General features: G+C 40.3%; 1 protein-coding gene across 4 annotated transcripts in view; it reads left to right on the top strand.

The window, feature by feature from the left end:
- NOL4 (nucleolar protein 4) overlaps positions 1 to 14512 on the top strand; it is a 289423-nt gene that overhangs the window by 165596 nt on the left and 109315 nt on the right. For all 4 annotated transcript variants that reach the window (XM_083187452.1, XM_083187451.1, XM_083187453.1 and 1 more), the window contains exons 3-5: positions 3757 to 3868; positions 7917 to 8029; positions 9588 to 9720. In XM_083187452.1, coding sequence (XP_083043578.1) covers positions 3757 to 3868; positions 7917 to 8029; positions 9588 to 9720 — 358 coding nt within the window. The remainder of the gene's footprint in view (positions 1 to 3756; positions 3869 to 7916; positions 8030 to 9587; positions 9721 to 14512) is intronic.

Below are 14512 nucleotides of genomic sequence, written 5' to 3' on the forward strand. Positions count from 1 at the left end.
ATGAAGTGTTTAATGGTAGTTTTGTGTATTTAAGTTAAAAAAATAGTTTGAAAACTCTGAAACTGGTGCTGTATAAAGTGTTTGGCTTGATAGAACAAGAACATAAGCAGGCCAAGGTAAGAGGCAGCACTCCGCTAATGCTGGTTATATAACAGTATTGTCTGTTTGCTGGCCTACAAGGTTGGCATGTACTGACATCCAGCATGTTCACAAAAATCACTTTGTGTTTCATCCGAACAATAGTTTGTTAGTTTTGCTCTCATTCAAGGTTGCAAACAAAGCATTTTGCTAAAACACTCTTCATCTTTTTATTTAAAGGTGCATAAGTGCAAGATGTTAGGGCTTTTTTTTAGAATAAAATAATTGTTTATGATCTACAAGCAAAGCAAAAAAATCACCCACATGCCTACCCTCCCGTAATGGCCGGGAGGCTCTCGAAAATCGGGCCCCCCTCCCGGCCCCCCAGAAAGGTGGGCAACCCTCCCGGATTCTGGGGGACCCCCACTGCGCCCCCTGATCGCAGCGCCTTCCCACCCGACTTCGGTATTTAAATGTCACAATTTGCGGGTCTCAGAGGAGGGGGCAGAGCTAAAATGACACAATCGCTGCATTTTAGCCCCGCCCCCTCAATGGAGATCCGCAAATTAGGTTATTTTACATCATGGGGCGGGGCTTAATGACATCAATTTCAAGCCCCGCCCACCGAACTGCTGCTGAAAGTCTCCTCTCCAATCTTCTCCCGGAGAGGAAAAAGGAAAGGTTAAACTGCATTACACCTAAGAACATGAAACAGGTGTGATAAAATAACAATGTAATTTATTAAAACAAGGGTATTAGCTACTTAAAAAGCAATGTATAATTGCTGTGAAACAATATATAAAAAAGGTACAGCTGGTATCATGCAGGTTTCAATGACATGGATATAGTCATCCAAGGTCCAAGCGGATTCCTGTCCAGTGTCTTTTCCTATGGTGCTTTCCTTAATGTCCCAAATGTTTGAGGCCAATATTTCCAATGAAATGACTTTGAAGGAGGGACTGCGCTCTCCTGCCGATGGAACACCTATTTGAAATGGAGTTCCACTTGGTGCACTGGCTGTTTGGAGTCCCAATATGGAAAACGGCTGCCGGGATAACGTGGAAGCTGGTCCGGTCACAGAGTGAAAAGACAGACGCGTTTTGCTTTACAGCTTGCTCAATGTGAGAAAGCGAAACGCGTCGGTGACTCTCAGCACGCCCACCCACCAATCGGATTATACACCTGTCTTTCCACTCTGTGACCGAACCAGCTTCCACGTTATCCCGGCAGCCATTTTCCATATTGGGACTCCAAACAGCCAGAACACCAAGTGGAACTCCATTTCAAATAGGTGTTCCATCGCCAGGAGAGCGCAGTCCTTCCTTCAAAGTCCTTTCATTGGAAATATCGGCCTCAAACATTTGGGACATTAAGGAAAGCACCATAGGAACGGACACTGGACAGGAATCTGCTTGGACCGTGGCTGACTATTTCCATATCGTTGAAACTTGCATGATACCAGCTGTACCTTTCTTATATATTATTTCACAACAATTATACATTGCTTTTTAAGTACCTAATACCCTTGTTTTAATAAATTACAATGTTATTTTATCACACCTGTTGCATGTTCTTAGGTGTAACGCAGTTTAACCTTTCCTTTTTGCATTTCTACAGTTTTTTGGGCTTGACACCCCAATTATCTTAACTGCAGCTCAAGCAACCCTACTCCTCCCCAGGCGCCCTATCGGGACACAGAGGGTGAGATTTAATAGGATGAGAGAATCAGAAAGTGAGAGATGTGGTAAGAAATCTCCAGTTTTTGTAAAGCGGCAATCATTTACACTGCAAAATCAAACTGGTTTTGCAGTGTAAATGATTGCCGATTAAAAAAAAAAAAAAACTGGAGATTTCTTACCAAATCTCTCACTTTCTGATTCTCTCATCCTATTAAATCTCACACCTGGTGTCCTATCTCTCCTTTTCTCCCAGAGAGGAGACTGGTAAAGTCGGCAACCCTGTCATACACTGGTGTGATTTGGGGTGTTTTCATTCAATTCCAACAGATCAGCCCGATATATCAGATGATAACTGGCCAAATCAGAGTTTTTTTACATCAGATCAGAGCCAATGCGCATTTCCGTATGCGCATCAGATAGGAGCCTGAGATGCTACATGCAGCACATACAGTAGGATAAATCATAATTGGACCCATCAGCGGCATACCTCAGATGCTTATAAGCATCTGCGATGTATCACATCCATTTATCGCATGTAAAAAATGGCACTTCAAGTGGAAAATCATATGGAAGCCCTCCCAGGGAACTGCAGGGGGAGTTCAGGGGAAATCAGGTTCGACTTGTGTCTCAGACAAGTCAGATCAGTGTATGGGCACTTTTTTAGTTTTTTTTTTTTTATATTCGGAACTTATTGTGCTTTTTTAAACTAGTATTTTCTAGTATTTTAAATTCTTAGGCCTCTGTGTTATATTACTCATTTTAATGTCCATGTACTGTATATATGCTAAATATGTCCCTTTCTGGTCTCTATGTATATACAGTTGGTTCTCCAATTGAAGGGGTGAGTTTAGTTGTGCTTTTTCTTGCACGCACTCAGGCAGTGGGATGTTTGTGCCTGTGGGTTGCATTGCCATGGTCCGAAAGCCAGCAACTCACGACACTGCTGTTTAAAACATGTATCTTGGCTTTTTTTTTACCTTTTTAGTCTTTTTTTGTTCTGAAAAGTTGTTTGAGGTCATTATGGTCAATGCACTTACTACCTCGGAGAACTGTAGCTTTTATGCTTTGAAAAGTGTTTTTATCAAGAGCTGGACCAAGGTAATGATGATCTCATTAGCAAGAAACAAACCCCTGCTGCAAAACACAAGAGGAATTTGGAACCCTATCCCATTTTGCCGAGTAGCGCAGTATAAGACAGGATGTATATACTTCTCTTTAGTGGAAAAAATGGGGGGTTTTCAGGGTGCGCTAAAGACCTTATATGATTGAACAAATCAAATAACAGTAAAAAACTATTTATTAAAAAGTTGCTCAAAGGAGCATAGCAGTATATATGTAAGGTCCAATTACAGTTGCTGTGAACCGATGGTGTTACAACAGATTGTACAATTAAACAGTAGACGGATGTCCATAAACGCCAATTAAGCCCAACGCGTTTCGTCGTACACACGACTTCCTCAGGGGCATGGTACAATACGATGGTCACACAAAAATGGTCGAACACTAGGAGACTCCTAGGAGGCACAATTTTTTGGTTGTAGCAACTCTATGGGTTTACAGAAATGGGCGTGGTGTCCACCAGCCGTAATACATATAAGTATGAAACTAGATTTCTTGATGTGCAAAAGGTATTTAGTCTTCCAGTCAATGTAAAGTGTACTGCTAGGCTCCACAAAAGTGCTCTTTAGTGTCCTGATTTTAAGACATTGGTGTAAGGTTGGGTCAAAGCTCTGTTAAGATTTAAGGTAGATTGAGAATGTACGGTTAAGATTTACAATTGTACTACTACTGTATGTTTCATCAAGCATTAAAGTTTGATATATTTGTAGCCTTAGGACCTACCTAATGTTACAGATCATCTGAATAATCACTGGAAAATGTCTCTGCCCTTTAAAATGAATAATATACATGTTTGCTTGGTTTTATTGTTGGTTTGTTGGGCTAATCACTGAATAAAATGGCAAAATTCATATGGCGGCTATTTTGTGAATTTTTCTAGATTTCGGAGACGTATGCCTTTCTTCCCAGAGAAGCAGTGACCAGATTTCTGATGAGCTGCTCAGAATGTCAGAAGAGAATGCATTTAAACCCAGATGGAGCTGATCACAAAGGTGAGAGCAACGGCCCCCAAGTATGTTCTACAGACAATAACATATGTCATTGATCATAGTCATTTAGTAGACATCTCATGACACATGTGCATCAAATTGCATTATACATGGCTGATGATAGTTGCTATCTCCTCCTGATTTTCAGGTTTACATGATTTGTCCTTTCATTGCTTAGTACTGGGCAACTAAAGTGGTGCATGGCCTACATCACAAAACTTAACCAGAAAGACTAAAAAAACTCAATATTACAGTATAGTTTGGAGCATAGAAGCAAAATGTGGGGTTTCAAGTATATCAAGGGTTTTAATAAGGTCTGGAAGAGAAGTATTAGAACATAAGTACATGCACTGAAACTGGAGGGAGGTAGGTTCAGGGGAAATCTGAGGAAATATTACTTCACAGAAAGGGTAATGGACAAATGGAATAGCCTGTGGTAGGGAAATTTACCCCATAGCAACATCACATGTGAAGTAGAATAAACATCTTAGTAAATTTCCCCCTAATAGTGTGTACAAAGGGTTACCACCTCATCCCTTTAATTCCGGACACATATTAATTACACAGGTCCTGTGGCAGTTTAAAACCAGGTGAAATGGAGTCTTGAATTCAGCCAGCCACAGAACCTGTGTAATTAATATATGTCCGGAATTAAAGGGCTGAGGTGGTAACCCTATGTGTACACACGGTGCGAGTACCGTGCGATGCAATCCCAACATGATCAGATTGCATCGAGATCGCATTGCACGGTATGCATGCGATCTGCATACAACTTTGACTATATAATCTGCACTATATAGTCAAGGCAGCCAAGACTTTCTGCTTGCGATAGGTGAACGCACTATATAGTCAAAATCTCGTGCAGATTGTACCTGTGTGTACACCATTAGACAGTAGAACAATTTAAACCTTCATGGGATAGACATAAGGATATCTTACAAAGAAATAAGGATCAATTAGGGTTTGAGGTAACAATATGGTTAAAAGGGGCAGACTAGAATGGTTCTTATCTATGTTTCCTTAAACTGCACTGTGGTCCTCCAGGTAAAGCTCACAGGCTTTTGATTTTGTGTTATAAAGAACACTTACCGTACACTATTCATTTGTATCAAAGTACACAAAGCAGTCTCCTGTCCCCAGAAATGCATCTATAAATGAATCTGTAAAACCAAAGTGGTCACATGCAGTATAAGGGTAGTACTACAGCTGACCAGCTTATGCCCGGTAATGCTTTTATGTTTGTTATACCTCTTTGCTTCCAGCACAGCAATACAGATTAGCCCTTCGGAAATGCAGTCTATAACAGAACTGTAAAGGCCTCTTTCCTGAAATTGAAGAATTTATACTTATATCTTTTCTAAAGGCCCCGTACATTAGTCCGACTCGTCTTAAGGGAAAGTCAGAACTGATTTCCCTTGAGCTCCAATGGCAGCACTATGGGAGGGCCAACACCCAACTTGATGTGCCATTTTTTACATGCGATAAATCAATGTAAAAGCTTTTAGGGGGAACTGCCGGGAAGTACAAGGGAAGTTGAATGCGATACATCGCGGCTGCTTAAAAGCACCCGCGATGTGCCACTGACTGCTGCACACATGACTTATGTTATGTGCAGCACGTCCGACCTTCAACTTCGACCTGATGCGCACTGGGCCATGCATCAGGTTGAAGCAGATGTCTAACAAAAATGCGATTTGGTCTGATCCATCAGAATCGGGGGAAATCGGGACAAATCGCACTAGTGTATGGGGGCCTTAACCCTTCTGTGTCACTCCTGTCTGTCTCTAGCCTTTAGAATGCAAGCTCCTATGAGCAAGGTCCTCTCCCCTCATGTACTTTTTTTTTCTCTCTTAAGCTACATGCACATTGTGCAATAAAAGCAGCTAATGATATCAGTAACGATTTCCCTTGAACTCCCTGGAGCTACAGAATGAACGATATAGAGCACATACATTACCATTCAAAAGATTGGGGGTCATCCAGACAATCTCGTGTTTTACATGAAAACTGACTGATTTTTGGGGCAGATGTATTAAGCCTTACCAAGAGATAAATGCAAGGTTGATAAAGAGAGATAAACGTCCAGCCAATCAGCTCCTTACTGACTTTTTTCAAACACAGCCTGTAACATGGCAGTTAGCAGGTGATTGGCTGGACGTTTATCTCTCTTTATCACCTTTGCATTTATAGCTTAATACATCTGCCCCATTATTTGAAATAATAATTTTGACATTACAACTTTGCTTTGGTCCCTTTGCAGCAATTACAGCATTGTAGACCTTTGGCATTCTAGCTGTCAATTAATCTAGATCTTTACCTAAAGAAATTTCACCCCATGCTTCCTGAAGCACCCACAAGTTGGATTGGTTTGATTGGCACTTCATGAGTACCATACGGTCAAGCTGCTTCCACAACAGCTCAATGAGGTTGAGATCTGGTGACTGCTGGCCACTCCATTACAGACAGAATACCAGCTGCCTACTTCTTCCCTAAATAGTTCTTGAATAATTTGGAGGTGTGCTGTAGGTCATTGTCCTGTTGGAGGAGGAAATTTGCTCCAATCAAGCGCTGTACAACTTGTACCTTGTACAAATCTCCCACTTTACCAGAAGCAAAGCAGCCCCAGACCGTCACATTACCTCCACCATTCTTGACAGATGGCATCAGGCATCTTTTGGGCAGTACAGATAGTGTAATGGTTAGCATTACTGCCTCACAGCACTGAGGTCATGGGTTCGATTCCCACCATGGCCCTAACTGTGTGGAGTTTGTAAATTCTCCCCGTACTAGCGTGGGTTTCCTCCGGGTACTCCGGTTTCCTCCCACAATCCAAAAAATATACGGGTAGGTTAATTCTCTTTCAACAAAATTAACCCTAGAATGAAACTGTGTGTGTGTAGATGTGGTAGGGAACATAGATTGTAAGCTCCACTGCGGCAGGGACTGATGTGTATGTTCAACTATACTCTGTAAAGCGCTGCGTAATATGTGTGCGCTATATAAGAAACTGTTAATAAATAATAAATAAATCTTTTCACTGCGACTCACAAATGTGTGATCCAAACACCTCAAACTTCGATTCGCCTGTCCATAACACTTTTTCCAATCTTCCTCTGTGTTCTTTTGCCCATATTAATCTTTTATTGGCCAGTCTCAGATATGGCTTTTTCTTTGCCACTCTCCTAGAAGGCCAGCATCCCACTTCTCTTTCTAGAAAGAGATACACCAAAGGTGTCACTTCAAGTTCAAACTCACAATCAATATAATGGAGTAATTACCATAGCTAGATTGTTTTATTCATTAATAAATACTTTATTTTCTCAAATAAATTGGTTCCCAGAGGGAGTTTTGACAATAAAGTGCAGCTAATGGTAATTATATATAACTATAACCAATAAATATTCAAATGCAATCATATGAAGTAAAAGCAAAAATTGATATGCTATCGGATTGCAACCCACTTCAAAATGGGGGTTGTGCTAACGTGGCTAATACCGGTATACACACACAAATGGGTGGGTGGGGATGGGAATACAAACAAAGACTAACATATTGTTCAGGCTGGATCCAGATGTATAATCCTGATAGGGTATAAAGTCTTATTCCCAGTCATGCATCCACTAGTTTCACCAGGAACTGGCTTCATCGGAATGGTTTGTAGTCACTGTAGTCGAAATTCACAGCCTTGCGAGTCAACCAGAATAAGGGCCAATGTGTACGTGGCTTTAGAATATGTTTTACTCCCTAGGTCTCTGCCAACCTAATAATAATTTTAGAATCCTGTCCCCTGATGAACAGTCTTTATCTACCTGGAACTTATCCTAAATTTAATTTTCAAAGTCATTGTTTTTTGCTCATTTATGTATTCTTTTAGGTGCTATGGATTCCATATAAAGGATAACAACAATGCTAAATAATAATATAATACATACCCAAAGACCAGACCCATATTAAACAGAATAAATAAAATTCATTCTAAAAGGGATACAGCTTAGATGTAACAAACCAACCTAGGAACATACTAACTGTGCTGCTATTTGCTTTCTTACAGATAACGGAAAACCTCCCACTCTAGTGACAAGCATGATCGACTATAATATGCCAATTACCATGGCTTACATGAAGCACATGAAACTACAGCTCTTAAATTCGCAGCAAGATGAGGTAATGCCTGAAAGGAATCCAGATGTTTTTGGACTGCCGCACCTGTCAGTGCTTATATTATTTTATTGACTTTTACGGTCATCGAGGACCAATAACCAAGTCACCACCAAAGTTAGGGACTAGTGGGAAATATATGAAACCGTATAAAGAGTAACAGTGGATGTATTTATAGTAACCAATTAATTTATTTTATTATATAGAATGCACCAGATAATTGAAAGCGGGAATTTGATTGGTTACTGTGAGACCAACGCCTCTACTTCGCTGCTAGAATATTTGATGAATGTCCCTGTAAATTGCGTTCAGTTGCCAGTGAGGGGGGTTCTTATAGTTTAGGTCTGTATTTTTCAGGATAATATCAATGTTTTACACATTGCTCTTATGGTTATCTGTGTGCCACTGTATTTATTGACGATATTTTGATGTGTGAATTTGTTTTTTAGCAGTTAGTTAAGGAACCATACTGGGCATTTACTGATGGCTATTGGTGTTTAATTCGGCTTACCTACTTTATTGACTGTTTGTGCATCAGGCAAAGTCATGAATGAAAACAGATTACATGCTCGTGTCTCTGATGTCAAGGTGTCTTTGTGGATTAGGCTGACTGAGAGCTCTCAGAAATAAGAAACTAGCTCAGCGCAAGTCATCTGTCAGAACCAATAACAATAAATGTTCTCTCACACCCACTAGACAGATGCTATCGCCTCTGCTACTATGTGCATGCTGGTTAATTTAGCAGTTCAGCACCTTATGGCCGATGCTTGTTGTAGGGAGCAGAGCCCTAAGTCCTGTGATAACTGGTGTTTTCCCCAGAGACGGGACTTACCCCTATTTAGCCAGGATTGCCAGGATAGCTTTTAACGGCCACCTCCAGCAACCGCTTCCCCTTGCAAAGCTTCTATCCCTATCTCAGGATGGCAACAGTATGGGCGGAGTACAGAGGAAAAACCCTTTAAAATGAATCCTTATTTTCATTAGTGATTTTATTTTGTTTAATTTTTTTTAAACAATTGAAATAAAAAAAAAATTTAAACCGCTACTGGAAGATAGTCACAATTTCCAGGATCCGATTCAGTTTTCAGAGATTTGTATGTACTGTAGAAACTTTTCTATTTTTCTATAGAAAAGCACAATTCCTCTCTGTATACTATTTTTATTCATTGAAAGGTATTCATTTATTGTAGTATGCAAAACAAATGGCATTACGAGATTGTAGTGCTTAGAATGCTTTTTATAATACATTTATTATTAAAAAACAACCTTAATCTTGCCGCTCATCAAGCGCAGCCTCCTTTCATCCCTTTATTATGCATTTCTCAAACTGCCCCAAGAAATCTTTCTGCTTGAATGATCACCTTACGCTGCAATTTGTTAATGCAGCAAGCGGTAAAGTTCTTGTACGCAGAAAAGCTGACATCTGCTATTGCCCAGTCCCATGCTATTTTTTTATACTGGTACTGTCACTGCACAAAGAACTTCTACACTGAGTTAACATTTAATAGTGAAGTATTAGATGCTGCAGCTTCTCACAATGTGAGCCCTATATCTGTATCGGCAGGATGAAAGTTCCATAGAAAGCGATGAATTTGATATGAGTGACTCCACCAGGATGTCTGCTGTGAACTCTGACCTCAGTTCTAACCTTGAAGAAAGGATGCAGAGCCCTCAGAATCTTCAAGGACAACAAGATGGCAAGTACTCCGAGATTCCAAATGTATTCTTTCTTGTCGCAACTGAAAGGTCATCTGCAGCTGCTAGTTTTACAGAATAAATGGTAGACAATATCTAGGTCGACAGTCACTAGGTTGGCCACTAATGGTGGTCAGTGACTTGGTCGACACTGAAATTATCGACATACTTTGATAAACAGTCGACACAAGCTTATGGACATGGTCAACATGAATAAAGTCAACGTTTTTCATATCTCAACATGGGCACTGTATAAGTGTACTGCGTCCTCTCGTATGGATCACTGTGCTCGCCATGCTTCGGGCACAGTGCTTTGCACACTATTATACTCCCACTATTCACACTTTATGCCAACTTGGATAGTAACGTATGAAAAAAAACATCTTTAAAAAAAATAAATGTTAAAAACCCATGTCCACCCTTTTCATGTCGACCATTAGTTTGTGTCAAACTTTTGTCAATGCTTATCAAGGTATGTCGACCATTAGTGTTTAACCTAGTGACTGCCGGCCTAGACAATGGGGTGTATTCAATGCTTTTTGCGAGCTGTGACAGTGAGCAGTGCTGCCTGCTCACTATCACAGCTCGCAGAGTCAGTATTCAACTGCACTAGGTTTTTGTAGCGAGGGGGAAATGGCATATGCGGCCGCTATAATAGCGAGGCTCGCGACTAAATGCAGCGGGCTCCCTGCATTAGCCGCGAGCCTCACTGTTTGGGGGAATCCTCGTCATCCTGTGACAGCGAAGATTCCCCTGGAACGTAGAATAGGGTGAGCGGCCAGTGCAGGGGTTAAACAGCGAGGATCGCTTGTTTTCAGCGATCTCCACCATTTAACCCCCTTGCCGGCCGCATTGAATACGGACCATTGTCTACCCAGTAACGGCATACCAGATGCTATATAGTGTTGTTTGTGGAATCATGGGTCATTTTTTACCCTCACTATTGCGATATACGTAATTAGTTTAAAGATGGATATGGCTTCTCAAACTGGCTAGAATAAGGGAATTGATATAGACACACACACACACACACACACACATTACAATTTGTACCTGGCTTTATGTTGTGTAGAATAGTAATTATGGACCAGTCATTTATGGTGGAGCAAAATAGCTCCAATATATACATTATAGTTCAAAGCGATAATACATCCATAAATCCATAGTTCATAGCTATGTGAACAGACAGCGATTATTTAATGACTCCCTCCCATGGAGCACAGTGGGAACCCAGGTCTTTGTGTTTCAGTTCAGTTTGTAATAAGTGCTTACTAAACTGTAAGCATTGTTAAAAAATACCATATTAATAATCTCTGTCCAAATGAAATGGGGAGTAGCACACAGCTCGGCTGTACTCATATAGTATGTGTGTTGTTTTTTTTCTCAAACCTGTATTTGGATTAGATTTAGGAAAACAGTGTGACCTTAAATCAGAAGCGGCGTACAGTAAGTCAATGAGAAGACATTGATCACTGTCATGGAAACACTAATCTCTTGAAGTTTGACACTGTGCACAGAACAAGACACCTTTTTATAAATATATGTGATTAGGAATCACTCAGTAAATATTCTCTAGCAGAGACAAATCTCTTCCTGGCCCTGAAGTAGCTCCGTTCTGTTACTTCGTCACAGTGAATTGATCATCTGCGTTCTCTTGGTTTTTTTTTTAAACCTATGCTGCCGAAAAGATCAAAGTTTCAAATTGAAGTATGTTTTTACCAACCAAATAATAGCCCACTGTTAAAAGATGTGACACTTGAAGCTGAGTAGACTTTCACTTTGGCAAAGCATTTTTCTCAGATCTGTATGTGTTACATGCAAACTCACCTGTCCATCACAATGAGCATCTCTATGTTTTAATGTTCAAAGTTGTACTAGAGGGAGCAGTGGAAGTGGCCAAGATGCTGGTGAGCCTGAATTTCTACTGTTTTGTCCATCTAGAGTTTCAGTGACCCTTCAAAAACATGGAAAGTTTTTGACACATACAAGCTTGTCTCTTCAATGACCACACAACTGGTTTTCAAGCTGTTTGTGTTATTTAATAATAATACAATTAATTGCCAGTGACTATAATATAAGCTTGCACTCTTTCCTCTACTATTTTCTCATTCTTTAAAATGCTTGCCACATGAGAGGTTTTGTTTATTCAAAAAAACAAAACCCATTCCCCACAAGATATTTATACAGTAGCCTTGTCTGGACTTGTCTTGTTTCTCCGGAATAAGTCCCCCCCCCCCCCCCCCCCCCAAATGTTTTTACCATGACAGTGATTAATGTCTTTTCCTTGACTTACTGTATGCTGCTTCTGATTTTAGGTCACACTATTTTGCCAAAGCTACTCCAAAGTGAGTGAGCCATCAAAGTCCTGTGCAACTCTGTTACATATAGTCAGGTGCAACTCTGATACATATAGTATCTACTGTATATGTATCAGTGCAGCTCTTTGTTAAATAGGTAGTTTAGAAATTGTCAGCATCTGATACAATAAATGTTCCTGTATGAATTTTCCTTTAATATAGTCCACAGTACTGAAGGACAGTGATTGAGAGTTGTAAAAATATATGATCACAGAAAGCTACTCACTGTCTGCTTGCTACACATGTATAATCCATCATATCATGCTTCTGCTTTAAAACGACAAAAGTAAGGTTTTCTTATGCCTAAGTACACATAACTTAGATGCCGTAGAGGTCATACAGAGAACACTCGTCAGGCATCATTTTCCGGTGGCATTTCTTGTCAATTTTGACATATTGCATTGACATATGCACTGTGCCTAAGGCTATTCTGTTATGTCCTAATCAGGAGACATAATTTGCATATATGCAAATTTGTAGCTTGTCCCATTGAAATGGATGCACAAAAATCCATTGTAAAGCCCTAACAATATATTGTTTACTCATCTGACAATTTTGACAGATACACCTTATGTTAAAACTAGATTAAATTAGTTATATATATACGGCCAACATTTTGGGGTGCTAGACCCCTTTGTCAAGGCGTGTGACGCCTTGACAAAGGGATTTAGCAACCCGAAGCATTGGCCGCTTATGTGACCATCTGAATACACTATTTCACCACCAAGCCTCCGAGTGCCGCTGCCTTTTTGTCAAACTACACCTTTCTATACAGAGGGCACCAGATTATATAATTTTAGATTGTGAGCCCCTGGATGTGATCAGATTATTTTGAAATATTTACATGCAAAAAATACACAATGAGTTAATATATTACGTTCACACATTAGATTCGTTTTTATGCCTTGTCCTTATATTACAGGAATGCCATTTCTAAATTAAATGTTCTTTTGAAATCCTTAGTACTCTGCTATAATATATTGTTACATCATCCGCTATGTAGTTGCAGACAATGAATCTGTCATGCTGATACATCTGGGTTTATGCCAGTTGCAAAAATGATCACAGTTACTTCATTACGAAGATAGATTTATATTATTCACATCATGTTTTGTACAAGTTTATAATCATAAAAACTAAACTGTTAACTTTTCATCCAGATAATATAAAAATAATGACTGTGAACTGTCCTATGTTCAGTGCTTTATAAGAAAGAGATATTGGATTTTCAAATGACAAAATATTTTCTAATTTAAATTATAAATTGTAAGCTCATACAAGCAGGGTCTACTCTCCTTTGTCTCCTCTTAACAATTATTCTAATTGCTGATTGTATTGTTGAATTTATGTGAATTTAAAAACAGCCTCCACTAATGTATCCAATTGTACAAGAAAAGGCTTAACACCGCAACGCTTTATAGGGCCCTGCAAAACACATTTTCTAGATAACCAGGGAATGAAAGCAACATTTAAAAAAAAATCATCTCAGCCAACTACACATGAATTATAAATAGGGTGTATACAAACAAATCTTGGGGTATAAGATTAGGGTATTCTTGCTTCTAAAATGGTGTCATCGGTATCTCGAGTGGTGACTCTCCCCATCTCTGCTGTCCCTCAGGTTCAGAACTAGATGGACAGCAGAGACGGTAAGAGTCACCACTCGAGATACCGGTGAGACCATCTCATACCTCCCAACTTTTGAAGTTGGGAGGTCGGGACGATCCCGAAAAGGGGGCGTGGCCTTGAGAAAAGGGGGCGTGGCCTCACAGGGGTGACGCAAACTCCGGCCACGGCCCCGTTTTCGTCGCTCGTCGGCGCTGAATAGACGCTGTGCGCATGCGCACAGCGTCTATTCTCGGCAAGCTGGGGGGGCTCCCAACTGTCCCCCCCACCGCGGGACAATGGCGGCCCCGGGCGGGACGCGGGAACGTCCCCGAATATCGGGACGTTCCCGCGGTAAGCGTGACAGTTGGGAGGTATGTCATCTTAGAAGTAAGGAGCGGTGGATTGCCGGGGACACTGTTCACGCGCTTGATGACTGCTTGGGCAGTTCATACATTCCCGGCAATTGTTTTGTGCACCAGTCATCTGCTAACCCTATGAAATATATTTGATCGTGCTATATGCATTTGGATTTTACTGTTTTATTGTTATTATACTCCGAGATTTGTTTGTATACCCCCCCTATGTATGTTTGTGAAATAAATAACTGTACTTCACTTTATACCTCTTATATTATTTTACATGACATGGTATATCCGAGGATTTAAGGATAAAGAACCGAAAGGGGAAAGAAATAAGGATTATGAGTGCTGGATAAGTTATATCTGTATTTGTTTGTGTGTTGAATTGTGGTGAAGGGGCCAGGAATACCCCACATAGATGTCACTTTACACTAGCTGCTTGGGTGTGCGCCTTGTGAGACACTCTATCA

Source organism: Crinia signifera, chromosome 5, assembly GCF_055691185.1.
Source record: "Crinia signifera chromosome 5, ASM5569118v1, whole genome shotgun sequence".
NCBI classification, from domain to species: Eukaryota; Metazoa; Chordata; class Amphibia; order Anura; family Myobatrachidae; genus Crinia; species Crinia signifera.